Source organism: Crocodylus porosus, unplaced genomic scaffold (assembly GCF_001723895.1).
Source record: "Crocodylus porosus isolate Cpor-Errol unplaced genomic scaffold, CroPor_comp1, whole genome shotgun sequence".
In the NCBI taxonomy this organism is placed as follows: domain Eukaryota; kingdom Metazoa; phylum Chordata; order Crocodylia; family Crocodylidae; genus Crocodylus; species Crocodylus porosus.
The window spans coordinates 43,369,342-43,396,114 of record NW_017728918.1 but is presented as its reverse complement, the minus strand read 5'-3'; the positions used below and the strand labels follow the sequence as shown (position 1 = coordinate 43,396,114).

Sequence of the window (26,773 nt, the reverse complement as noted above, 5' to 3'; positions counted from 1 at the left end):
GAAAAAGAAGGGGGCACTGGTGAGAGAAAGGTAAGCTGGATAGAAGGGAGAAAAACAAAGTGGTTAACCCAATAAGGGACATAGTTTATAACTAATTCAAGTAATGTGATAAGAATCCATAGTCTTAGCTGAGATGACGAGCAAGCAACCTTTTTCAGGCTGCAGGTCAGAACAACCCAGCTCCTCTCTATTGTGGACCAGGTGACTTTTTAGCATCATGTCAAGGCTGGTAGGGGACTTTTCCAGTGCCCCTGTTGGAGCCATGCATCTCGGAGCTGTGCCTGTGCTGGGACTGCTTTTCCAAGTTGCCTGCTTCTGGTCTGGGGTGTGAGGGTAGCCTTCAGCCAAAGCAGGGCTGGACTGGGCAAGGAAGGGGAGGCAGGGAGAAACAGAAGCAGCATGGAAGCAGCTTCCAGCTACCTGGCTCTGATGCCACTGTTGCTTCCAGGCCCTCCCCCTGCAAATCTTCAGTTTCGTTGTGGGCTGTACATCACCAATTCCTGGTTTAGGCTATAGTTCAGGGGTAGGCAATGTTTTTTGGTCGGAGCGCTGAAAAAACCACGATATCTACCTTGGAAAGTGCCAGAGTGCTGGCATACCAGAAAAACAAAATGGGTTGGGGGGAGGGTACATGGCAGGACACGCTGCATATTAGTGCATTTAATCATCATAAATGTTGCCTTTGTTGTGTATTCCTTTTTTGTTGAGCATGTTGCAATTACAGAGAGAGGAAAAAAGAGACAAATAAGAGAAAGAGGAGAGGAAAAAAGAGAAAAAGATAAAGAAAAAGGAGAGCAGAGAAAGAACCAGACATGCATGCGCACACAAAGAACCATGTGCACAAACAGAGAACCAGAACAGACACATGCACACACGCATCCAGAACCAGACACGTGTGCGCATACAGATGCACAGAACTAGACAGAGGCAGACAGACATACAGAACCAGATGTGCTCTGGCTCCTGGAATCAGGCTCCTAGGCTACTGTACAATGTCCAACCCAACAATGCCATGGTCCCACCATGTGCTTCCTGCAGGAGCCAGCCCTCAGGCTACAGCGTAGCTGGCTGAGGCCCTGGCTTGGAGCCTGCCCATTAGCCAGCCCACCCACCCACCCCACACAGCTAAGTCCACAAAAGGTTCAGTGCTCCTGGCAAGGGGCAGTGCTAGCCTCATCCTGGCTGGGGGCTGGGCTGGGGTTGGGCTTGGAGCAGCTGGGAGTCAGGCAGGCTCAGGTACAAGCCCTGCTGCAAGCAGCCTGGGCTCTGTGGTTGGCAGCAGCTACTAGAGCCTGGGCTGGCTGCAGCCAGGAGGCTGCAAACAGCTGCTCTGGGCTCTGGCATCAGCTCCATACTGACTGGTGTCAACGTGCCTCGGAGCGGACAGTGGGGATAGGGCCTGAGGCAACACAGCCCTCCTGCTGTCTGCTCTGAGGTGCGTGGGCAGTCACCACTGGCATGGAGCTGATGCTGAGCCCAGTGCAGCTGTTTGCAGCTTGCCTGCTGCATCTGCCCAGAGCCCAGGCTGGCTACAAACATCTGCGCCGGGCTCTGGAGCCCGGTCATCAGCTCTGTGCCGGCAACAGGGAAGAGGCTGGGGTTGTACTTGCCTCGGGCCTCTCCCTCACTGTCTGCTCCAAGGTGCGCATGCACTTGCCAGTACGGAGCTAATACCAGAGCCCAGAGCAGATGTTCTCAGCCTCCTGGCTGCAACCAGCCCAGGCTCTGGGTAGCTGCTACCAACCGTGGAGCCTTGTCTGCTTGCAGCTGCCCAGCCACCTGCTGGGAGCAGCCTGGACTTCGTGGCTGGCAGCAGCTGCCTAGAGCCCAGGCTGGTGGTGGCATGTCAAGCAAAATGGCCTTGCATGCCATGCTCGGCACACGTGTCAGGGGTTGCTGACTCCTGCAATAGTTAATCAAATCCAGTCTGTCATTGATTTCCTGTTCCAAAATGTTCTGTTTAAAGTTGTTTTTAAAGTTTTATTATCTAAGAAGAGCCCTTCTGGTGTCAGAGTTATCAATGCAGGTAAATGACCATTGGGTGTTAAATCATTAGTGATGTTTGAAGTATTCAAGCTGGAAACCGTGGGTTACAACCAAAGGGATTCTGTTATCCTTGTCTTGGGGTTGGTATCTTGGCAGATTGCAATATGGTCTTTGTTGGGGTCTCAACACAGACCACGTTATCACCAGACCAAATAACAGGTTATAACTTCTGAGGTTCATTTACCTGCACTGCTGCCAACATTATATATGTAGGGACTTACTCAAATTGCAGTTTCATGGAAATTGCTTAATTTGGTATTACCCCCATTAAAAACAAAAAAAACCTTACTGAAAATAAAATTCTGGCTCTCCAATGGGAGCTGATATTTTTCAGGGCCTTTGCAGACTGGCTGCGTAGCTTGCTGGGGGAAAAGGAGATTGGAGAGGGGGTTGGCTTGAAGGGAAGTCCAAGATGGCTGCCACCGCGACCCTCACCACTGATTGGCTGAGAGGGCTGCCTGTCATGCAGCCCCACTACTCTCCACCAATCAGTGTCAGGGGGTGGGGCCATATTACAGATAGCCCTCGCAGCTAGTCAGAGGCATAAGCCTGCAACACTGGTGGCCAGCCCTGCAGTCTTCCTGCGACATCAGCTGGCTGCCTCCTCAAGTTGGGTCGGGCCCTACATATAGCGCATCGTCTTCTTAGTGCCCCTCTGCTGTCTACGTTAGACGGACAGGACAGTGAATGAACACTGATCTGACATCAGCACCAGAAAAACAGACAAGCCTGAGACTAAATACTTTAACCTCTCTGGACTTTCCATACAGACCTCTTGAGTTGCTGTTCTTAGACAACAAAACTTTAAAAATGAAATTCAACAAGAAATTAGGGAAGAAGAAATTGTGCGCAGACTGGATTGTTAAGGATAGTGTAAACTGATGGTGATCAAACTTTTCTTTCCGGCGCGGATGGACAGTGCCCAGTCTCCACAGGCTGGATCCTGGTGCCCAGTGCAGGTGTGGTAGGGCCCCATTTGCCGGGTAGAGAGAGCTGAGGACCATGGCCCAGGCCCAATCCAGCCCTGTGAGGAGTAAGGGGGTTTGGGAGTTTGGCAGTGGGGGGTGGCGGGGGTGGCTACTGCTCCCCTGCTCTAAAATTTTCCAAACCATGCAGAGACCTGCAGGCCAGATGCTATGGCTCTACAGATTTGCGTTTGGCCTGTGGGCTGGAGGTTGCCCCCTGGTCTAAACTAAGGCTACAGATTTGTATCCTTATCCTGTTCTGTAGATTAGTTTTTTGAAGCTCCACATCCCTCAGTGAGTTAACTGCTTGACTTTTCTCTCTCCTACAGACCTTGCCTCTCAGTAGCACTTTTCCTTTCATCTTTCCTATCCTTTGGATTCAAATCAGAGCTTTCTCTTTAGCAGTTAATGCTTCGTTCAGTCCCTTCACAGTATCTGATGAACGCCTTCTGCTTATGAAAGCTTATGCTGTACATCTCTGATTTAGTTTGGTCTATGAACGTGCGGTGTACCCTGCCTTCAGACTAACATGAGTAGCTACATCTTCCAACTTATGATTTAACATAGTGCATCTGTTTTAGAATTTATCATACTAATTCACAATAAATTTCAGTCAGTTCTGAGTCCCTGGAAGCAGATGGTCAGTTAAGGCAGTTTGCTTTATGATGCTAATATACTTAACAGAAAAACGTGCATTCCCTATCTTTACTGGCTTTCTGTATTTGCAAACAATAGCATATGATGCTATTTGACCTTTAGGAGCATTTCTGACTTTAAGGCTGCTTATCTATAACAAGAAGACAGTAGGTTAGAGAAGAATATTAGCTGGGTAGCTTCAAGGTGACTTGAAAAGAAACATTCCATATATTTTTGGCAGTATTTGTAGAATAAAAACACTGGCAATGAACACTGTACCAAAACCATATCAACTAAGTTCATCCTTCAAGAAGTATTGATCCATGAACCGGATCATGGATGGTTTGTTTGACTTGGACTGATGAATGGAAGACAGAGCGCATAGACAAGAGCGATGCACTGCCTTGGAGGTATGAGTCACCCTTTCCAGTATTTTCAAGCAAGACGTTGAAAAAACAGTGAAGAACAGGCAACCTTGGAAGCTGTGCCTTTTGATAAGTATCTTCCCAAACTTAGTTGTTGCATCATGGCTGAGAAGGAAAAAAGTGTACACTTCTTGGCCTACACAGTACATCTGAGCTTCCCAAAAAAATATAGGTTCTGTATGTGTACTTTGACTTTGCAAATGATACATGCAATCAGAATTGGACATTTTATATAAGGTTCCTATTTGGCATAAATCAACTCTAAATATGAAGGTTTTTTGGTTTTGATTTTGTTTTTTAAGTACTTTGCACACTTGGCATGATGTGAATAAGATAAAGCATGTGTTTGCACAGTGCAGTTAATTTGCATAACTCATTACCACAGGAAGATGTAGAGGCAGATAGTATATCCAGTTTCAAAAAGAGACCAGATAAATTCATGGATGATAGATCCATGAATAGCTATTAAACAGAAGTCAGGGGTGTATCCTCTGGCACCTTTAAATGAGTGATGGTGGATATTATGAGATGGATCATTCTAGATATACTCTGTTCACATGTTCTTCCTTTTGAAGCATCTATTCCTGCCACTGTCAGATACAGGCTACGGGGTTAGTTTGGCACTTCTTATGGTTTTATGCTGTTGAAACTATGTGTGACAAAACCTTTTGTCATTAGAGACTGTCATAGTACTGGCTGCTTAAAGATTAGCATTGTGCTGGATGCAGCTGTTTAACTTAAGGGCATCTTTGCTTTTTATGCATCTGTGTTAGAGAGAGATTGCATGAGCACCCTTCATTTTAGAGATTTATTTTTGTGTAGAAGTAAATCTCATGATTTCTAAATGAGATTATACATGTGCAGCACACAAACACAGGGTTAAGTATGCTGACTCTCTCTATCCTGGGTTTATCTCTGTGTGGGACATGTCTAGTGAAACGATTAATTTCCTTTGTAAATAGCATCTGCTTCTATCCAACAGCAGCTGATTCAAAACATGTATTGCAGCAAACTTTTTCTAAAGCTTTAAATGGCATCCGTGGCCAGTGGTTGGCATGTGTACATTTATGCTAGGCAGACATCCTCAAACATGCTGCCTAATATGACTGCATTGCTGCTTGTTGGGGGGCCTACCCCACCTGAACCAGCATGTTATGTTTGGGGTATTGCTGCTTAGCACACCAAGACAGTCTAAAAGTGTGTATGCAATCTGGGATATTTCTTCCAAGTTTGTATTCCCAGTAGAAAAACTTACCTGGGGACACGTGAACCAATATTCTATTGCTGAACCCTTAAAGAGCAGAGAGTTGGCAGTGCTGACACTGCAGCCAGGGGGCCCACACTTTTTGGCATGCTCTGCAGCAGGGGTGGGCAAAATGCAGCCCGGGGGCCGGATGCAGCCTGCCAGGTCATTCTATCTGGCCTGCGGGGCCCCTAAAAATTTAGAAAATTAATATTAATCTGCCCTGGGTTGCCTGTCATGCGGCCCTTGATGGCTTGCTTAAACTCGGTAGGCGGTCCTCTGCCCAAAATAATTGCCCACCCATGCTCTGGAGGCTCCCTCATTCTGCCTGGTGACAGTTGCATCAGGCACAAGGCAGCCCTGATTGGCTGACTCTGAGCTGTCTGAGTCACTTTGCATCTCCTTGCAGTACAATGTAGGAATGTGAAGGGAGCATGTTCTACTCTGTGCTCAACTGGAGCAGCAGAGTCCAATGAGTGACACTGTCAGATGAGGGAGGTGACGAGAGCTGGGATGCGGCAGGACTGTGCTGCGGCTTTTCTCGGAAGAGAACATGTACAGGCATTCACTCTTTCACAAGAGAGTCTCCTGGGAGTGATTTAACCTTGGTTGTTCCCAGGTTATTTTTTTTCTTAAACCAACCTTTTTTTGCTCTGGGAGAAACATTCAGAACATCTGTACATTTATGGCTTCTACTGGGAAATCGGTGACCCTCCCAAGAGATACTGAATGTCTGTATGTGGCCTAAGTTTGTAGTACAGACCTAGTTAGTGAGAAGTACCTTTGCCAGTCAAAAAGCCACCAAGGCACAATGCTTCTAACACTTTCAAGAGACAGCAAATAGAACTGAGCTTGCCACTGTCTCTGTAGTAAACATGGTGTATTTTAGAGTTGTTGGTTGTAGCTATGTTGGTCTAAGGACATAGGCAAAGTTCTTTGGAGAGATGCGATTTGCTAGACCAACTAAATGTTTAGTTCCAATAAAAGATGCATCTCCCCAAAGAACTTTGTCTGCCTGCATATTTTAGAGGCAGCTGAGCCCAGTGGGTGCCATTACAGCTTGTGCAAGTCGAGAGAATCGCTGGGCCTGTAAGCTAGTTAGCTTTGGAAAGCTCCCTGGGCATGCAATCCCCAGACATCTTATTCCTGTAAAACAGCAAGGCACACTGCCCTCTCAGATTCATAGCAATGTTTTTTGTCTGACATCCTCATTAGTAATTTGTTCTAACATGTTGGAGTTCTGCTTACTTTACAGGCTAATTAAAATTTGAGAGAAAAGAGAGCTACAAACCATGTAACAGTGCCAGGTAAAAGTCCACATAGCAAAATGCCCAACTCTTTCAGCTGTTGTGGGCAAAGAATTCTTGTTGAAACTTTCTAGAGACTGTATTTCTCTAAGCTGGGAGCAAAGTTTCTTCTAACAGTGAGAGGAAAAAAAAAATCGGTCATGAAACCTTTTTCCAGCTAATTCTGACTCCATCACATGTGTGAATTCTGAATATGCTGCTGTTCCTGTAGCCTCAGGAAAAAGCTCCTGACAGATTGAAATTGCTTATAGCTGCTCACTCAGTCAAGCCTGCATTGGCAAGCGAATTCCATGGATTGCTTAGAATTGTTGGCAGCCCTGTAAGGGTGTTTTCCTTATTAAAATTAACAGCAGGTCTTCTGTTTTTCAGGAAAGCTTTGTAAATCTTGTCTCTGAAAGCAAAATCAGTCGTTGCATTTATAGCTGGGTACATGGAGGGACGGTGTTCACTAACCATGTTCAAATTAGTCAAACACAAGCAATTCAAAATAATATACATCTCGGCAATCTTCCCCTCCTCCCCCAAAGAACTCGTTTTGCTTTGCATTGTGAAATCTACAGTTTACAGAGGAATTCATCCTGGCTCTAGGTTTGTGGGAGTTTTTTGGGTGGGTTTTTAACATAAAAATCCCTTGATCATTGTGGGGCTCAAAATGGCATGCAGCATGTTTTGAAAGGTCTCAAGTTAGATTGTGTAGTTAAGGACAGTTGCTCCTCCTGTAAGGGCAAGTCTCTTATCTACAATCTCCAAAAGAGGTCTTCATGTTGGGGTAATCTGAAACAGAACAGGGTTAATGTAACAATTTTGCAAACCTTTTGGGTATCTAATAATGAACAGAACTGTAAATTCCTGGCGGCACAACAGAAATGTTACGATTGATCTCTTCGATTCATACAATGTGGTTTGTCATTGGGATTAATTTTCTAACCCTAGTGGGGGATGAAATACCGACCAAAGCATGAATTGATGGCAGTCATCTTGGATTCCAATACAACGGCTGCATGCGCTCACTATTTGCCATATTGGCAACATGATTTTTCTGACAGATTGCCCACCCCTCCCTGAAAGATGCTGCTGCTGCTGCTGCTGCTGCTGCTGCTTGTGGCAATGAGTTGCTTGTGTGGCATGATATGTTTACCTTTTTTAACTGTACTACTAAGGACTTTTCATGCAGGTGCCATTCTGTTACACTCTGGTTCCCTGTGTATATGTGGGGCTCTTAGAGAGAGTAAGGAGGCGGGTAGTGCAGTGATTTCAGAGTGCTGATGGCATCCAACTGTCTCTCTTGCTTAGTGTTAAGAAATAAGAGTCCATGCCTCAACCGGCATTTAGTTGAGACTGGGGCACGGTAAGCCCTGAGTTGGAGGTACTGTTGGTGCCTTGCAGGGAGGATGTCTTCCACTAGTTAGTTGCAACTTGAGCATTTATTAGATCTTTGATACTGCTGCTGTACAACATTTCAACAATAGCTAATAAAAGATAACCTAGCTATACTTGGGCAGAGGCTTTCCTTTTGCGTGCTGACCTTGCTGTTGTTACCCTTTGTCATTTTAGTATCTAGGACTGTGTGTTAAAGTTTGGAGGCTGAAGTTGCAACAGCAGCTTGCCTCATGAGAGAGGATCCTGGTTTTCTCTAGTTTAAAAAAAAATCCCCAATTTTTGGATTTAAAGTAATCCAAAATCCACATTTTTCCATGACCAAAATGAAATGCCGTTGTGTGTGTATGTAGTTTCATTTTAATCATGGAAAAATATGGTTTTCAGGTTACTCTTTTTTTAACCTGAATATTGGGGGGGGGGTTGTTTTGTTTTGTTTTTTTTTTTTTACCAGAGAAAACCAGGATCCCTGCTGATGAGGGGGACACAACTTGCTGCAAGTGCATAAACAGCATTCTTGGTTCTGTACTGACTATCACCCTGCCTGTTGGTAGAGTTTAAGGTAGTGATTCTCAACCAGGATGCCATAGGTGTGCAAATGTGATTGAAAAGAGAAACCCAGAGAGTTCAAATAGGAATCCATATTTAGGGGCGAATCAATAGAGATTTTTGGGGCCAGTACCAAAAGCTGATTTTTAAGGAGGCATAGCTGCTGATACCAATCTGATGCACAGCTCTTCAGCTGGTAAGTCTGGTGTGCAGGGGTGGGGGGGCAGATCAAGTCCCGTGCGGTGAGCGAGGGAATAGGGATGGAGTAGGGGATGGGTGCTGAACAGAGCTGCAAGTGGCTTGTCCAGTGGGGAGCATGTGCCCCCTGGATCTGCATGGCATGAAGCGGGCTGCAGCTGCGGGCTAGGGTGCGCATGGGACAGGGGCGGCTCGTCTGGTGTTTGTCTGGCAGGTCCCATCACTCGTCTGGGAGGAGATAGGCAGGCATGTGTCCCCAGATTTGCCCAGCTGGGAAGAACCTGGCCCCCCTAGCCAGCCCCCCCACCCCCACCCTCGATGCTGTCCTAAGTGAGCAGCAACAGGAGCTGCCAGACGAGCACTGGACAAGCTGCACCTCCGTCCCACCCCCACCTTGGCTGGGCAGCCCCATCCCCACACCCTCCCTCACTGCAGGGGCCTTGATCTGCCCCCCCATGCCACTGCCCTTCCACCACACCAGATTTACCAGCTGCCCACAGCAATCCATGCTACTGGCTCTGCTGTTCGCTGCCCCTGCACTGTGGCTGTGATCCTACACAGGCATTTATCGGACAAATTTTCGGCCACATCGGGCCGATTTCCGATGCAGAAAACTTTGTTTATATCAGTGCCGATCCAATATTGGACCGATGTATCGGTGCACCTCTATCCATAATGTTAAAAACATTCTGATCTGTTGTGGTCTCTGAGTTCTTTGCAGCAGAAAAAATGCTCTATTATTTTTCCATAGTCAAAAAAACAAATCAAAACTAAAAAGATTTTCTAAAGGGTGTCTTGAGTCTAAAAAGTTTGAGCGCCACTGGTTTATGGTGATGTTCCTGAGCTCTGAAGCACCCAGTGGCCCAAAACCTCTGTATCTCAAATAGTGCCTCTCTTCCATGGTACCCCTGCTGTGAGGTCAGTAGCACCCTTTGAACTGGGTTCTTTGAACAAGCCCTTGTATTTTTTAAAAAAAACAACAAAAGCAAACAAACTGAAGCTGCTGGCAAGGTATAATCTGTAAGGGCCAGGGAACACTGAAATGTGCTTCTTGTTCTTTGATCCAGAGCAGCCTGATTTGATGCCACTCCAGTGCCACACACAGGCCTTCTGCTTGATAGGGAAGTTATGTGTTTTTTAGAGGTAAGAGGTATTTTAACTGTTCTTTGCTGTCTGTTAGTTGAGGTAAATCCTCTGCTGGGGTATATAGTAGAGTCCATATTTGTTAGTCCAAAATGATACTCTGAGTGGTTGTGTTGTCATGGTCTTAGAGCTTTTGTAAGGTCCTTTTCTTTAAATATACCATTAATAGGGGTGGAATATCTGTTGGTAACTTGTTCTATACCCCAAGTCCCTAAAATCCCTCAGAGCTAAAAATATTTTCCCTTGTTCTTTTACTTTTTACCCTGGGGTTTTTCTTGATGCATTGTCTTGTGCGGAGTATAGATACCTTGCAGGTCAGGGTCCTGACCAGCTGGTGGCTTTGATGATGGAAAGGAGAGAGCCAGCAGAGGGACTACAGAACAGAGGTTTGTATGGCGTATAACAGGTGTGGAATCATAACCTGGAGCCTCTAAACTGGGTTCACCTTTAACCCTCAGGGACACTGCAGCCTAGTAGCAAGATAACTAATATGTAGATTGCTACAAACCTTTATCCAAGAAGAAATGTTTAGTCTCTTAACCAGCTGAAGATGGATGATGTCAGCATTGTAGTTGCCCAGTTAGAATTTGTGAAGCCCTAAGGCTTCATCTTATTCTAAAATGGGGCTAGAGATCTGGAATGAAAAAGTGGTGTCAGTATCTAAGCAGCTCTTTGGACCTTTTCAAAACCCAACCAACATCACTTCAGCTTTTCCTGGGTTTTGTTTGAACCAACTCTTCTTCCAGTTAAATGAATTGATCTCTTTCAAGCATTGAGACATTTTTGTGATGAAGCTGGGAACAGGCAGCTTAATTAAAGGAGACTGCCTTCCTCATGTAAGCAGAGTCAAATGTGCGGATGGAACTGGTGAACTGTGACATTGCCCTGTTGAATAGTAGTTAGGGAAACTGATTGTTTTAATGTTCGCTCACATCTCCAAAATGGCTTGGCCTACAAATTCCAGATCACTTAGCCTTGCATTTAACTTATGAAGAGGAGAAAGCAGGCGTGCAAGCAGGAGAAGTGCACCATTGTAAATTCTTACTTGTGATACCATATCTTTATGGCCCATGTTAAGGTAAGTGCAGAAAGTACTAATGCGGCATTTGTTAGACAGTTATATAAAATGGAGAGACATACCCTCCTCACACCATGCATCTGGGTCCATGAGGACAGGTTTCCTTAAGCGTTCCTGGGGATAAATGTTCTGGCATGGTTTAGTACCCACCGAGGTGTTGGGGCTTAAAGCCCACTTTATGGAAATGGGAGGCTCCTCCCTAGCTCGCTCCTGGAGCCATATAGCTGAGGGCAGGTGAAACTTGGGGGCATCTGAACCCCAAGCCTCTGGCCTTGGGCCTGCATGTAGGATGTCTGCCAAAAGACTTTGGAAATATCTGAAGCCTCTGGTGGGGGTGGAGGATGTTTGCCGGTTGATGGGCCACTTAGTGGTTCTGGACTGACTTATGGATTTGGACTTGATTTGGCTTGGAACACAAAAAAATTCTTTAAAAAAAATGTAAATTAAATTATATAAAAAAAACAAAACACCCAAGAGTAGTCAGTTTTGGGGCTCAGATTTCCCTACATACAAATGAGATGAGGGGAAAGTTTATATGATTGTATGGCTGTAAATCAGTTGAAATAATAGTGAGTAGTTAAGGTCTTGGCATATTGGAAATTGGCTAGGTAGAAGATTAAATGAATTGATTCTGTTCAGAACAGCTAGTTTTTGTGTTTTCAGATAAACAAGAATTATAGAATTCTCAGAAATATAAATGCGTTGTGGAACTCTTTATGCTACTACCTCTTAATATTTAATTTCCTGAACTACTTATATTACAGAACTTTAAACTAATCCAACTGGTTATTAAAAGGTCACTGTTCTAGCAGCACTTGATCGTCAGGAGTTCATACATTTATTTTGCAAAGGAAAACACAAAACTGGAATATATTAAATCTACTAATTAAATATTAAAATAACATATTTACAGTTTCATGATACAATACATGAAGCTATTTCCACAGAAACTAGAATAATATTGTGTCTAATTTAAGAATCAAGCTTGTGAATTACTCTCTTCAAATCAAAATGTATCTGTGTCGTAATAAGCCCTTCCGAGCTCTGATGTGACCGTTTTTCATAGAATTTCAAATATTCCTGTATAGTGCTGTTTTAGATGTAATGAAAAATCCCAGTAGTAGGTTACGTTCACTGTCACTGTGACATCGGTAGCTCATGCATACAAATTTAAGTAACCAAAGAAAAACAATGTTACTTCAAATTACAATTTTCTAGAAAGTAAGTTACAGCAGCAAACTCTTTATAAGGAAATGGTTTTCAAGTATGCTGTCGAGTACAGTGCATAAGTTAGTGTGGTGAAATATGGCATGGTAACTGAAAAAGTCATCTTGTGGAAATAACAAGCTTAGGTCAAGTGTATAATAACTATGGATCACAGTTGGTAGTAATGGATGTTGGTGGGCTTCTGTTGTCTAAAATGTAGTAAATCATTTACTGTACAATACAAAGGTAGTAAAACATTCCTGCATGAAGAGTTACTGCGTTTAGTGCCCTTCAGAATTCTAATTATGGCTCAATGTTAAAGTTTCCATTTTCGGTGTCAATCAAAAGCAAGAGCCCATGCTTCAAAAAAAAAAAAAAGGGGGAGGGTGGTATTTATAGGAATACAGTATTGCTGTGGGTCTGTTTGTGATTTTTCTAACTCTTAAGTCTTGTGGGGAAAAGGCTTGGGGGAAAATAACTCTTGAAAAATGGTCTTGAAGTATTGCATTTAACTGTCCTTTCCAGAGATAATGTTCTATTTCCTGATTCAGAAAAGTCCATAATTCTTTTTTTTTTCTTCTCCCCCACCTCCCTAAAATATATTTCATGTAACAGAATTAAGCTTATAATTGAGTGTTAAAGTCTTACAATATCCAGATGGGGTTGGTGTTGGTGCCTTTGGCATTACAGCTTTCAGACGGTCCCAAAAGGCACTTGACATTTAGATATCCTAAGCTTGACTCATTTTAGCAAACTGTACTGGAAACCAATTTTCCTTTAGGTTTTTCCCTATAGAATGGCTGGTAATGCTTCTCCAAGCTGGCCTGCTGCTATTTCTTATAACCTTGGACTTTTTAGTTTGTAAAAATAGTTCTTTAAAACAGGCCTGTCCATCATTCATACAGCCAGGGGCCCAACACAGCACTGGTATGCAGCCCTCAAGTCGTATACCACATGCACAGAATGCTGTGGAGGGCAGCTTTCCACCCTCCCTTGGCAGTGCCAGCAGGACAGGCAGCTGCTGGGGCCTGTGGGGTGCATGCAGCCCCTCTCAGGCTACTAATTGAAGAGCTCTACTTTATGCCATCGGTCATAAATTGCTTATTCAGGTAATTGTTGTATATTGGGTCTCGCTTGCTTGCTGACTTTGGGAGTCTTGGGTATTCTAAACAGAAATATAAAGAAATAATAATAAAAAAAAAATTCTCTTTGCCCCTGCATTAAAATACTTGTCAAACAAGAACTAAGAAGTACAAGTCCATGAAAACTGCTAACAGTTAGTCTCTAATCATTCCTGTCTACAGTATCTTTTACTGCATTCCTAGTTGCTAATCATTAAATAGAAATATGTAATCTGCAGAATTCCAGGGATCCCAGTGATTAGCATATGACTCATCCTCTTTTTTTAAGCGCTTTCTAAAAATGTTCAGAAAGTATTAACTTTTTCCCCTCCATTATTTGAAATAGGTGGAATATATGTTGGTAGCTTTTGATCATGAAAATAAGAAAGTGCGTTTGTTGCTAACTGGAGAAGACGTTCTTCATACTCTGCAAGAGAAGGGGGAAAGAATTAACCCCAAGTAAGTAGCAGTTTCCTTCCATCCCCCACCCTTGGTGTTGCACAGAACTGAATTTACTTACAGCGGTTTACCCTTCAGATCTGCATTTAGTCAAATTCAATGGCACAGCTATGTTTTTGAATGTTTCTATATTCCAGCCTTCATGGAGATGGGATTTCAGTAAACACTGCTTTCAGGATAGTCTAGAACAGGGCAGGAATATGGCAGTGTAGCTGCAAACCCCTCCACCCCCCTTTTGGCTGTCTGCTATATGCCTACTGAGCTTTCTGAGCTTCTGCTCTGGCTGGAAGCTCTGAGTTTACCTGCCGATTTGGCATGGGATCTGGCTGGAGCCCCTGTTTTACATGGCTCTGGAGCCCGTGGGTTATGTCGCTGCTGTTCACCCTTACTTCCTGTACCCTTTCTGCCCCCTACCCTTCAAACTACAGTGGCAGGGGAAAATAGGGGATGAATAACAGTGGTGTCTTATACCCAGGGCTCCTGAGGTGCATGAAAGATGAGGCTGAGCTCTGCCATTGCTCATCCTGTCTTGTTTCTTCTGCTGCTGAATTGAGGGGTGGAGGAAGAGAGAAAAGGGGAGTGGTATCAGGAGTGGTGCTCACCCCCTAGGCTGCAGAGCCATGCAAAAGTAGCAACTCCAGCCAGAGCCTGCACCAACCAGCTGATGAGCTCAGAGAGCTCTTTGGCATCCAGAATCACAATGTGGGGAGTTTAGTTGTATGGTGCATATATGGTGAAGACACCCCTTCCCATGATCCTAGATCTGCCTTGTAGGCTTCTGGGCTGCCTTAAAACATGCCTTCAGGAAATGTCAGATTTAAGGTTGTCTCTGCTTCCCTTAATTTGCACCTCCTTGTGCCATAAGCATTAATACAACAGTTTCGTTAGCTACAAGATCACCAGACTTCTTACTCAGTGCTCTGGGGATAAATCAGAATTATGTAATTAAGATATTTGTCCCTAGGAATCATTAGTCCTGGAGAACTGGATTCAGTTTCTTCCTGTATGATGCATGGCAAGTCACTTTAAAACTAAAATGTTCACATTTGGCCGCTGTTTGCAAATTTGCAGTTACTTGTTTTCTGGGTGTTGAGATGAGAAATCTAAGCTACAGCTGTAGTAGCTAGATACAAAGTATCATTGCATGTTTAGCACTCTAAAAAAAATGAAGCTTTAAATGTTTCAAGTAGAATCTCCAAATTAGAGGATGTTCTTGACAGTTTTGGCCTTCCCCTGGAAAAGTCTCTAACTGATTTCCCTTTCTGTCATGTGAAGTGAGGCCTTATGGCGGAGGTGGGCAATTATTTTGGGCAGACGGCCATTTACTGTGTTTTGGCAAGCCATTGAGGACTGCGTGACAGGCAGCCAGGGGCAGATAAATATTAACTTCCTAAATTGTTTAGGGGCCCTGCAGGCGGGGTGGAATGGCCTGGTGGGCCGCATCTGGCCCTCGGGCAGCATTCTGCCTACCCCTACCTTACAGTCAGTGAGGGTAGAAAGAAATTTTGAATGACTACCCATTCTATGAAAGAAGCAGGGGAGAAGAACAGCAGGTGATAACAACTAAAAACTGTCGTAGTGGTTTTGTATGAGAGAGACAAAGGAAGCTTACACAGACAACCTGAATAATGGCACATCCAATTTTTTGAGTGCTTCTATTTACAGCCTAAGTCATCTTTTAACATAGCTTTTGAATATAGATTCCTAATTAAAACAAGCATGCATGCAAGCCTCCCCTCCTCCTTCCAGCCCCCCGCAGCTGCCCATATTGATCTCTAGTTGGGTCATTGGCAAGATTCATCCATAAGGGTAAGTCTGTATGATGCACTGCGTGAATTGCAAAGCCAGAGCCAACTTGATCCCAGCTAGAAACGGCATAGCTACAAAATCAGCCACATATTCCTGAAACAGATGCTTCACATGCAAAATTTCAGCCTGAGTGATTCAAGTTTGCCAAAGTAATAAATTACTAATAGGGTCTCAAGGTAGAAAATATTAGGTAGCTTTATCTATTAGCACCACTGCCAGCCCTGCCTAGAATAAAACTTAGTTGCAATGACACAGTCTTTAGAAATGAGAATGTAGCTTTTACGTTTCACACACTGCAAGAAGGATACTCTGAAGTTTCTAATTCTATTGAACATTTAATAGACTTTGGAGGTATATGACCATTCCTTCTTATTATTTCTATAATTCATACATACTAATCCATCTCTTTTGCAGTTGCATAAATATTTAAACTAGGCTGTCCTTTTATTAAAGCCACCCAACACTCTGGCGACCAGAGTATGGAAGGTATATGATTGAAGGGACACCTGGGCAGCCATATGGAGGAACAATGTCTGAATTCAACACTGTACAAGACAACATGAGGAAACGACGACTGGAAGCTGCTTCTGTACTGAAAGAAAATGAGGCTGTTTGCACTGTAACATCATTTCCAAGGTTAGACTGTGTGTTTTGTCTGAGTCATGCTTGCATAACAAGGGTGTGCTGAATAGCCTCATCAAACCTAAAGATCTTTATTATGCGTGTGTTTTCCCCTTGGATTTGAACTTTTGGCATTTTCTAAGTGTTCTACTTGTTGCATGAATCAGTCAGTCAGTGCAGCTAAATTGTATGACTAGATCACATAAAACATTCATTTGTAAAGATTTGAATTTGTACCTCTGTTTTCTTTACAGAAGCCTTTTCCTCCTGCTGTTATGGCTTGTGTATCATCTTTTTACATCTTACAGGCATTTCTAAGCATTCCCTGATAGCTTTGTTACTTCAGTGAATGCTAAACTATTAAATATACATACGTGAATGCATGTATGAGCACATGCATGCACAACCTGGAGTGTAGTGTATACTCTTTAATTAACATGGCACTATAGATATAACTCTTCCAGGATTCTCCTTTTTTTATTTTTTCCCCACTCTGTTTTTTATTAATAAAACTAATTATTTGATCAAAATACATGCAGAAAAGAGAGCTTCTTTGGATGATTTTTTTGTTGAGTTTGAATTTCACAGAAAGATTTGGGAAAGCTTTGAAAACAAAATATTGCAAAAGCACAGAATTGGGATGTGCTGACATAACTTGTTAGGGACTTCTGCTGTGGGATCCTTCTGTCCTTTTTCCTGTTGAATAATTGTAGAAAAAATAAAATATTCAACAAAGATTAAGCCTAACTAGAATATCCGTTTATTATCAACCAGGAGCAATAACACTATGTGATATATCACAGATAAATTATGACCACGCAGGAAGATTTGTTAATATGTTCTCTAGTTTAGTGTATCTTGTCAAGCACTAAATGAAAATTATGCTAGGATTTATCTTCCCATAATAAGGAAGCTGGTGCCTAATAAAACGGGGAGAATTCCAGCTCAGTTCCAATTTAGCTTGTATATTTGATTTGTAAGGTAGCAACATAAAAACTGAGAAGCATGTTGTGCCCATTTAACAAACAAATACTTTACTTTCTGATAGAGATGTTATAATTTACCAAAGGTCTTGGAGCATTTCATTGGCCACACTGGAAATAGAGCAAAAGTCTCCTGAACCCTGGCCAGTACTAGGGTCACTGGGTCATCACATTTCACTGCTTTCACAGTTGGAGATCAGTTTTTGAGTTTGCCTAGTTGAACAGACTTTGAGTAGTTACATAACAATAGTATGAAATGTTGCCTTTTAATCGGCTAGTGCAGCCTATAAAATGCAGCTGCAGGACTGAATGCCATACCTCTGCTAAATGTAATTGTTTTTAAGTATTTTGAGGTATGTTTAGCTGTTTGTTTGTATTTGCATGTAGCCAGACTTTCTTTTCACAGCTTATGGGTTAGTTCTAAATAACTATCATCCGCAACATGTGGAGCTGGGAAGTTAAACACACTCACTGTCTCCATCTTCACTGGTGTTACTTTTTAACTGTACTTCAGTTCTTGACAAGCTAGTGTCCAAGAGCGTATTTAGCAAATATACACATAGGGTAACTTCTGCATGTCACTAGCTAAGAGGTGTATGTGGTTGTTGTTTTTGTTTGTTTTTGTTTTTAATAGTAGAGCTAATATGACAAATAGGATTCCCTATTCGTTTTCTGAAACAATTTTCATATTATATGGCCCAGATGGAGTAAGGTGTGGAAGATCGAACATTAGACATAGTCCCTTTTAAAAATCATACTTGTGTCTGGAAATGTAATTTATCTTAAACATTTTTTTCTTTTGAAAGTATAGAGTGGAAAATACTATATTGGTTGTACTGAAGTTGGTTCCATTGTTCTCTGCAGTCTGTTTTCCATATTTGTTTAAGTATTTTATACAGTAATGGGAGAAAAGCATTGTTAAGTTGCAAAACCTCAAATTGTCAAGGAGTACTTGGGTCATATGTATCACTTGACACTACTTTGTACTGTCCTGAAATAGCCTAGACTTCATGTTGGCTACAGCCCTTTAACATGATAAACTATTGGGAACACTATTGAAACGTTTTAAAGGGATTTGGAATTAAATCATGCCCTAGGAGAATGATTTAATTAGAGACTATTGCTATATGTCATGTTTAATAATGATAGCTGCCAATTAGAGGTGCACAAATACATTGGTCCATATCATATTGGTACCAATAAAAGGAAAATTGACTTTATCAGCAATTGGCTTTCTTGGCCAATTAATGTGACTGATAAATGCCCCGTGCATGTGCTCAGCCAACAGTGCAGCCTCGCAGCTTGGAGAGCGGCATTCGGCTGGTAAGTTGGGGGGCAGTGTGGGGAGGAGCAGATTGAGGCCCCTCGCTCTGAGGGAGTGAGTTGGTCAGGGACAGGTGCTGCACAGCCAGGGCAGGACAGAGTGCTGGACAGACCCACAGCGGCTCGTCTAGGGAGGAAGGGGCAGATGGCTCCCACCACTGTGCACATCCCCAGGGGAGGCATGGGACCATGTACCCCCCAGATTTTTGTGGGCCAAGGGTGGTCTGCTGCTGCACACTCGGGGCCAGGGGCTGTCCTGGGCTCTTCCCGGCGGCTGCGCTCAGGTGGGGTGGGTGGTGGCTCTGGGAGGCAGTTATGGGGGCCTACAGTGAATTTTGGGGTGGTTTTGGCCCCCTTCCCACTGCTGCTGCCTGCTGTGCCAGGCCCAAGTGCAACCTTCAGGAAGAAGCTAACACAGCCCCTGGCCCCAAGTGTGCAGCAGCAGCCCAGACAAGCCCCACACAGATCCAGGGGAAGGGGGTTACATGCCCCCCATGCCTTCCCCAGGATTGCACACAGCAGTAGGAACCCCCTCCACCCCTGCACTGTCTGGATAAGCTTGCGCCCACCTCGCCCCAGTCCCACTCCATCACCATGGGGGTCTCAATCTCTTTCCCCCCACCCATGCCCCTTCTTTGCCCCTTCCCCCTCCCCTCCCCTCCCCAGCAGACTTACCACTTGGACGCCGCTCTCCAAGCTGCTGGGCTGCAGATTGGCAATTGGATCAGTATTGGTCAATTATGGCTGGTTAATAATTGGCCATTGGTACTGGCCCAAAAAATCGTTATAAGTTCACCCCTACTGCTAATATGTGGTCAGACCTATGCAAGAACTAGTATTCCCTAAAGTTTTCGTTAGTCATTGCTTTTGCATAATGTGTTGGCATTAGTGCCCAGCAGCATGAAGTACCACCTATCTTAATCAAAATATAAAACAGTGACAAAGGTTGCCAGATACTGGCCTTCAACAGCGAGCGCTCTAAGCCTGTTACATTGACTATCAGGACTTAGGTAACAAGCTGAGAAGCATATTAAAAATACATAAAGTGAACAAAATATATATTTTATTTAACTCTGCCCAATTCCTTTATCTACTAAAGGCCTAGCCTAGCCATAAGCTATTTGATTGTTTAAAATCTTTTTCCACATTCATATTAAGTTTTATTTAAATTTATCACACAGGCTAGGGTGTCCAGGATTTACCCTACCAGAACATGAGCCAACACCAGTAGAAGGAGGAGTATCAAAGTCTCTGTTCTTTCCAGATGAAGCCATCAACAAACATCCTAGATTTAGGTAAGAGCATTTAGAAAACGCAGGTTGTTGAATACCTTTTAGTATGCATTTCTTACTGTGCTAAAAATATAACACTTGAATAATTGATGTCTGAGTCCCAAAGACAGACAGATATGTAATGAATACATATTTATGGTTAAAGAGACCCTTAAGAAAGGTAAACTGCAAAATTCCAGCAGCTTTATATGGTGAAATCTGTCATGAATAAACTTTTCTACATGTCACAGGTTAATAGGTTAATTGCACAATTGCCTTTAGACCAGCTACACATGCAAAATGGCTATTGCACCATAAAGCTCCAAACTGGCTCAAAAATGTGTACTAACTTTATAGCTGGCTGCTGTCAAGCTTTTATTTGCATATGTAGCAGGGTCTTCCCTGCAGCTGGGAGCTCTGTCAGCTGACAGCTCCTTACTGGTGCACCATGCCTAGACTGATGGGACTCTTCCCGGCAGCACAGGAGGTCCTGTGATTGTGGAATTACACATTAGATCCCATCGTGTCTTTACTTGCATGTGTAGAGGGGGCCTCAGGTTAACAGCATTCAGTACCTATCTTAAAATGACTATTTTTTTTATAAGAGTTGCAACAGCCCCATCTGCCACAGCCCTTGGACTGCTTATTACTGGTGTCCCAATCTGCATTGCTCTGGGAATATCGCAGCACCCTGGAATATATCTAGAGTATGGAGTTGGTCTGTTTGTGCATATGGTTCTTAATTTTGTGGAGCTGTATAGAGGTTTTTTGATCATAAGATTTAACCTTAGGAAAAGCATTCCAAATCAAAAAACACTTTTCTTTGCCTCATTCTTGTATGTCATAGGCCTCTTAATTCTATTTATGATATCTATATTATGTGCTGATACCACAAAAATAGGATTGAACTCAGTTGAGGGGAGGGAAACTGATTCTCCAACTGGTAGAATATGTAGTTATACAGAAAATGCATATAACGCAAAGGAGTGTTGGTGTAACAAGACTTGAAAAATTAATGAGAAGCCAAATGCTTAAACACTAAGAAGCTTCTCTGAGGAAATGTTTCAGCTAATCTCTTTCTGTTTTAGTACACTGACAAGAAACATTCGACACCGGAGAGGAGAGAAAGTAGTGATAAATGTACCAAGTGAGTAGACTCAGTGCTTTTCTTCAATTAATTGTTCAGTGTGGCATACTATTTATTGAGTACATGTATTTTTTACTTAGTATTTAAAGACAAGAACACACCATCACCATTCACTGAAATATTTCCCAATGATGATGGCGAAGCAGCTAAAGCAGCTAAACCAGACCATATATACATGGATGCCATGGGTTTTGGAATGGGCAACTGCTGCCTTCAGGTAAATTGTATCTGAGTTCAAAATGTAATAATGCAGATTTTTGCCATAAACTGCTCTTTCATAGACACATTCCTTAAAATGATTTGTGCTCAGGCTAGGTCTTTGTTTAAACATACTTTTATTTTGCACGCAGTCCTGCTTTCTTGATTATGGTTTTGCAGTTTGTTTATGATTCATTTTTGTCTGCTTATATCCTAATAACTTTGATTTGTCAGTATTTAACAACCTCTGCTTGCAAAAACAATAGGCTGTTTCAAATTGATACTGTTGCCTGCTTTTGGTCTTCATTAATAAAGGAAACAGTCATTTGCTGGACTTGAGGCTTGAGATAAGTTTCTTTCATGTGACCCTGTTTGGGAGTCTCGCCATTTTTAAGTTGGAAGATGTGCAGCTCAAGCCAGAGGACCCCTTTCAGATTGGTGGAAAAACTTAGGTCACATTTCACTTCAGCTCACAGCTGGCCAGACATTTGGAAATAAGTGCAGGTCAGTTTTCCTCACCTAAGAGTGGAATTCTGTTAGTGGCTCCATTCTGTGGTGATCAGATGCAGTAAGGGCAGGGAATTCCAGCTGGAACTTCCTGAAGATTTGCCGAGGATAAATAACATGGATAAATAACATGTTTATTGGATAAATAACACGATCTGTTTATTCCAACATACAGTTGAAAAACTTGGCACCAACTCGTTTCCTTTTCTTCCTAGATATTTTTAGATATGCTTCAAGATGTTTATTCTTCCTTAGTTACATAATCCTTCTAACTAATCCACGGAGATCCCATTGTTTACTACTACAAGCCAAATCTTTGAGCAAGAAAATACATTTTTTGCTTTAACTTGCTGTTTTCCTTCATACTTCCTATCCATTCCTTCTGTTTTACCAACTTTTTTTTCTCGCTTAGGATAAAATAGCGCATCTGATATTATAGAGTGTTTTGATGCTCTTAATTTGGTTCTCTTAGAATGTTTGTCTAACGAATGAATTTAGCACAAGTAACTGCTGACTTGGTGCCTGTGGGTTTGACTTTTTATGTTACGTTCTGTTTTTACTGTTGCTGCTTTCTTGGTAAGTAGGAAGAGCCATGCTTCTGGAATTGAGTAAAATTCTTCAGGAATTAAGTAAAATTCTCTTGTTTCTCAGCATATGCAGCACTTGTAAAACTAACCGATTTTCAAACCGCCTTTGATTTAAAGGCCTTAATGAATTAATAAAATAGTCTCCCACACAGCAAGGTAAACATATTAATAAGAAGAAAGTGCACTCACTACAAATGCATCTAGGGAGATTCCAAGCATTCAGGTTTATTTTTACACTGTTAAACATGTTAACACAATGCTAACTTTTGAAAAATATGAACGTTTTTCATGTCATCTCTCTTTATATTTAATGATGACAAAAAGCAACAGATGACTAATTACACAGCATACTGTAAATAGGATTTTATATAACTTTAGATATTATTGTATGACCGCAAGTTAGTTAATATTCAGTGTCTTCCTAGTCAGTTTTTCCCACACTACATACTATGAATATTGCTTAAGAGAGACTGAATGATGATACAACTATGATAGATGTTGTAAGCAACCTGGAATTAAGACTTTAGGTGTTAACCATTGACTTAATGGAATGTAGAAAATAAATTAAGCCTATTATCTGGGAAATGCTTAATATACAAAGATATAAGCTTAACCCCCACACTTCAAAGCCAATAAGTCAATAAATGTATAGCCTGTTTTTGCCAGTTCCTACATAATTGTCACATCAAGTCCGTGTGTAATTATCCCATTGCCCTTGCCAGTGCATAAGCCAGGCGGGGGATTCAGTTCTGTGTAGAAGACAAGGCAGATCTTTGCATCCACCCTTCCCAGAGGTTTCTACCTTGACCTCGTGTCATTGCATTCCCTGGGCACCCTGCTGATCTCCACACAGTTCTGGAGCCCTTAACTGCCCTTAGAGGTATGAAATGTTACATTTTTCCACTTTTAGGGATCCTTTGGCTAGAAACAAGGATAATCCAGGAGTGAGTTAAACCCCCGATTTCATTTGATTTGGATTAAATCAGAGGAGCACTATTTTTTGCCTTTAGACTTGGGAGCTGAAAAGAAATACTTCTTCAGCAGACTTTTGTTTTCAGTTAGTAACATTCGGGTCTGATCATTTCTTTTCCATGTGTAGACTGGTTCCAAACCTGAATTTTCACCAAAGCGTTCATTTATTTTGCAGTTGGCTGGAGGCAACTGAGGCATCTAGGATTAAAGGCTTATTTAAAAATGGGTTTACCTGTAGAGTCAAGAAAATGCTATATCAGTAAATCCTCTCAGACGGCATTGCTTCAAGAAAGTTGACTCCTGGCATAGTTCCTGAAAGCCCATTATTATTATTATTGTTGCTGGAGATATTAAGTCCTTGGTTTTTCTTGCTTCTGGCTGATTGTTTGAACTCTTCATCTCAGCATCTAAAGAGTACCTTTATACTACAGCCTAAAATTTTTACTGAACATTGAAGGAATGGGAAGAGCTTTGTGACGTGGTTACTCCTGGTAGCAAGAATTGAGTGTTCTCATTTCCTGAACAAGTTAAAATAGTCAATGCAAGTGCCTTTTACAATACCATCGATTCCAGTAAATCTTTCAATGTCTGGAACAGTGAGTCTTCAGACAATAATAATTCTGCTTCTTCTAACAGGTAACATTCCAGGCTTGCAGCATTTCTGAAGCAAGATATCTTTATGATCAGCTAGCTACAATCTGTCCCATTGTGGTGAGTAATATAGTTATCACTAAGTCCTGTTGTTTACTATGTTAAAGAAAAAATCCCATAAAGGACAGCAGCTTAACATACTGAATGGACTAAGTTGTCAGCAAAGGCATCTTTTTCAGCAGTGTGTTTCAGTGAATTGTTACACCCATAGAGTTTATTCTTGTTAGAATGATCTGAGGAACTTCCAGAAAAATCTGCTTGTCTGAGCACTCATTACATAATACCTTGCAATATGTACAAGACTCACTTAATTCAAATGTCAAGTACTGAGTAGACCATGGAAGGAATAGCTGTGACTTTTTTTTATTTAGTAACAAACAAACTATGATTCTATGGGTACCAAAAACGTTTGTGCTGAGAGAGGCCCCAGTAGACAGAAGGCTAGAGTTTTACAGTCGCAGTTTAGGCATAACATGGCAAGGAAGTAACAAGGGCATTTGCAAAAATGAGCAAATGAGAAGGTTATAGGCATTGTTTTCAGAAGTTGTCCTGGAATTTAGGACCTGTAGCCTCTGTTTTTAAAGTGAATTATAGGCAAATGAGATGAGATTATTTTTCATAGGCTTATAAATTGGACATTCTTGAAGAAGAACATCAAATACTAGATGGTTACCAACAAGGAAGGGCAGTGTTCTTTCTACTGCCTCAGTAGAAGACTAGTAGAATAATAATTTAAGTCATGTCTTTATTCACCTGATGTTAAATTTCCCATTCTTACCTACTCCCTCCACTGCAAATAGTTAGTTTGGCTACACAATACATTTCTTATTGCTCATAGAGAGGTATCCAGGGGAACGTAGCTAGTCCAGTAGTAAACTGTCTGTGAAATTGCGTAGCATTGGTATTGGTCACTTGGTTTATACTGTGATCTCATCTCTGACTTGGTTTTCTTTTAGATGGCATTAAGTGCTGCATCTCCATTCTACAGAGGCTATGTGTCAGATATAGATTGTCGCTGGGGAGTAATCTCTGCATCCGTAGATGATCGAACACGAGAGGAGAGAGGGTTGGAGGCAAGTGGTGGGCTAAGTTAGCATTTGTACTTCCTTGTGCTCTCATCACTCCCTTGGAAAAAAGAAACTGTTACTATCATTCTCTTATTTTAGAGAATAAAATTCTTTGACCACTGGAGAATATTGCCTTTGTAGTAAATGCTTCCAGAGGCCTAATGTTCTCCCCACTCATACTGCTTTTAGTGGAGATGCTATAGTTGGGGATTCTATTTAAACTCTGCTTTCATTCATTCACAACTTCCTGAAAACTTCTCTTGTGCTTCCCTTCCCCTACGTGTCTGAGATATGTTCAGAAAACAAACTTTGGATTCCATATTGTATAGGCTGTACCGTATCTTACCAGATCCAAGACTGCTTTGAATTTTAGATGACCCCCCCCAGTAATAAGAATGTATAACGTGAAAAACATTTTTTTATCATTTGTCCATGTATAAAATCTAATTATTAGGGGTGTGTGTGGGGGGGGGGGTCATCCTTAAATTTGTCCTCCCTTCCCTCTGACCCCCTCCAGCTACAGCAAGGAAAGAGGTGGCAGAAGAGTCCTGAGAGAGACCCTGCCAGCTGATGGCAAATCAGGATAGCCCAGCCTTGAGTGTGGCTTTTGTTAATGCATTAACAGTGTTTGGGACAATAGTATAATTTCACAAACTGAGGCATCATTGCTTATTAGCTGCTAAAGTATTGTATTTTTTTTTTTAAATTGTAGCCACTGAAGAACAATCGTTATAGAATCAGTAAATCCAGATATGATTCCATAGACAGTTATCTTTCTAAATGCGGTGAAAAATACAATGACATTGATTTGACCATTGACAAAGAAATCTATGAACACCTAGTAAAAGAAGGTATGTATACTGACTATGAGACTGTTTAGTCTTGTAATTCTTCTTTGACTTCTAGTTTGTTGCACTCCTAATAGGACTCCTATGGAGAAAGCAAATGGGTGGTCTAGTCAACAAGTAAGATCCTTGGTCTGCAGTGATAGAAGTGCCCGTTCCTTCAGCTCAAGCAGCTGATTTAGTGACATACTAACATTTGTCAAAAGCAACAGAGGGGACTGAGATGGAAAAAATGACAGCTGTACTCATCCTTAATAAATGCATCGATTTGGCAACTAGCATCGTCCTTTTTTAATGCTGTTCATTTATTTCAGGTAGGATATGTAGGGTTGAGGAAGCCTTGAACAGTCATGTTTTCACCCTTGGTTACTGAGTAACTTGGCTATTTTATAAATTCCACTTTAATATCTCTGGTGGTAAACCTGATCTTGGGACTTTGTTTTATAGGAATTGATCATCTTTTGGCACAGCACATTGCTCACTTGTTTATTCGAGACCCATTGACTTTGTTTGAAGAGAAAATACATCTGGATGATGCAAATGAGTCTGATCATTTCGAGGTGGTATCTTTTTTAATAGTAATTTGATGAATGAATAGTCATAACTGCCTACCCCATATTTTACTGCTTAAATAGCTAATAATATTGACAAAAGGAAGGCGTAGAGGCAGAAACCAGGAACAGCTCATTTAAAACACCCTAAAAAACTGTGCACTGTGAAGAACTTTACTTTGAAGATGCAAGCATGCTGGGTTTTTTTTATGTTCTAAAATGTTTGGTTTTTCAGTCAAGAGAAGTGAGGGCTTCTATTTTAGGACTTCTAAAATATAAACAGCATTAGAAGCTGCAATGAAAATAAGAGAAAACACATGGGAGTAAAACCAAACCTCATCTTGTGTATAATCGGTATCTTGGTGAGTGTGACATACTGTCCTTTTTAAATGAGTAGGTGGTTACTCTTCTGCTTTTGAGTAGGACCAGCCAAGTTACTTCATATTACATCTTTAACGTGAATATAATGATTTGTTGAGGAGTCAGCA

The 26,773-nt window shown here is 42.0% G+C and overlaps 1 protein-coding gene across 5 annotated transcripts in view; it reads left to right on the top strand.

Moving 5' to 3' along the window:
* GCLC (glutamate-cysteine ligase catalytic subunit) overlaps positions 1 to 26,773 on the top strand; it is a 49,765-nt gene that overhangs the window by 7,312 nt on the left and 15,680 nt on the right. For 2 of the 5 annotated variants that reach the window (XM_019537532.1, XM_019537533.1), the window contains exons 2-10: positions 13,641 to 13,753; positions 16,016 to 16,198; positions 19,671 to 19,784; positions 20,849 to 20,907; positions 20,988 to 21,124; positions 23,808 to 23,882; positions 24,779 to 24,895; positions 25,602 to 25,740; positions 26,182 to 26,294. In XM_019537532.1, coding sequence (XP_019393077.1) covers positions 13,641 to 13,753; positions 16,016 to 16,198; positions 19,671 to 19,784; positions 20,849 to 20,907; positions 20,988 to 21,124; positions 23,808 to 23,882; positions 24,779 to 24,895; positions 25,602 to 25,740; positions 26,182 to 26,294 — 1,050 coding nt within the window. Of the gene's footprint in view, positions 1 to 6,527; positions 6,623 to 13,640; positions 13,754 to 15,976; positions 16,199 to 19,670; positions 19,785 to 20,848; positions 20,908 to 20,987; positions 21,125 to 23,807; positions 23,883 to 24,778; positions 24,896 to 25,601; positions 25,741 to 26,181; positions 26,295 to 26,773 lie in introns of those variants that run through there. The other 3 variants (XM_019537534.1, XM_019537536.1, XM_019537535.1) reach the window with 3 other exon arrangements.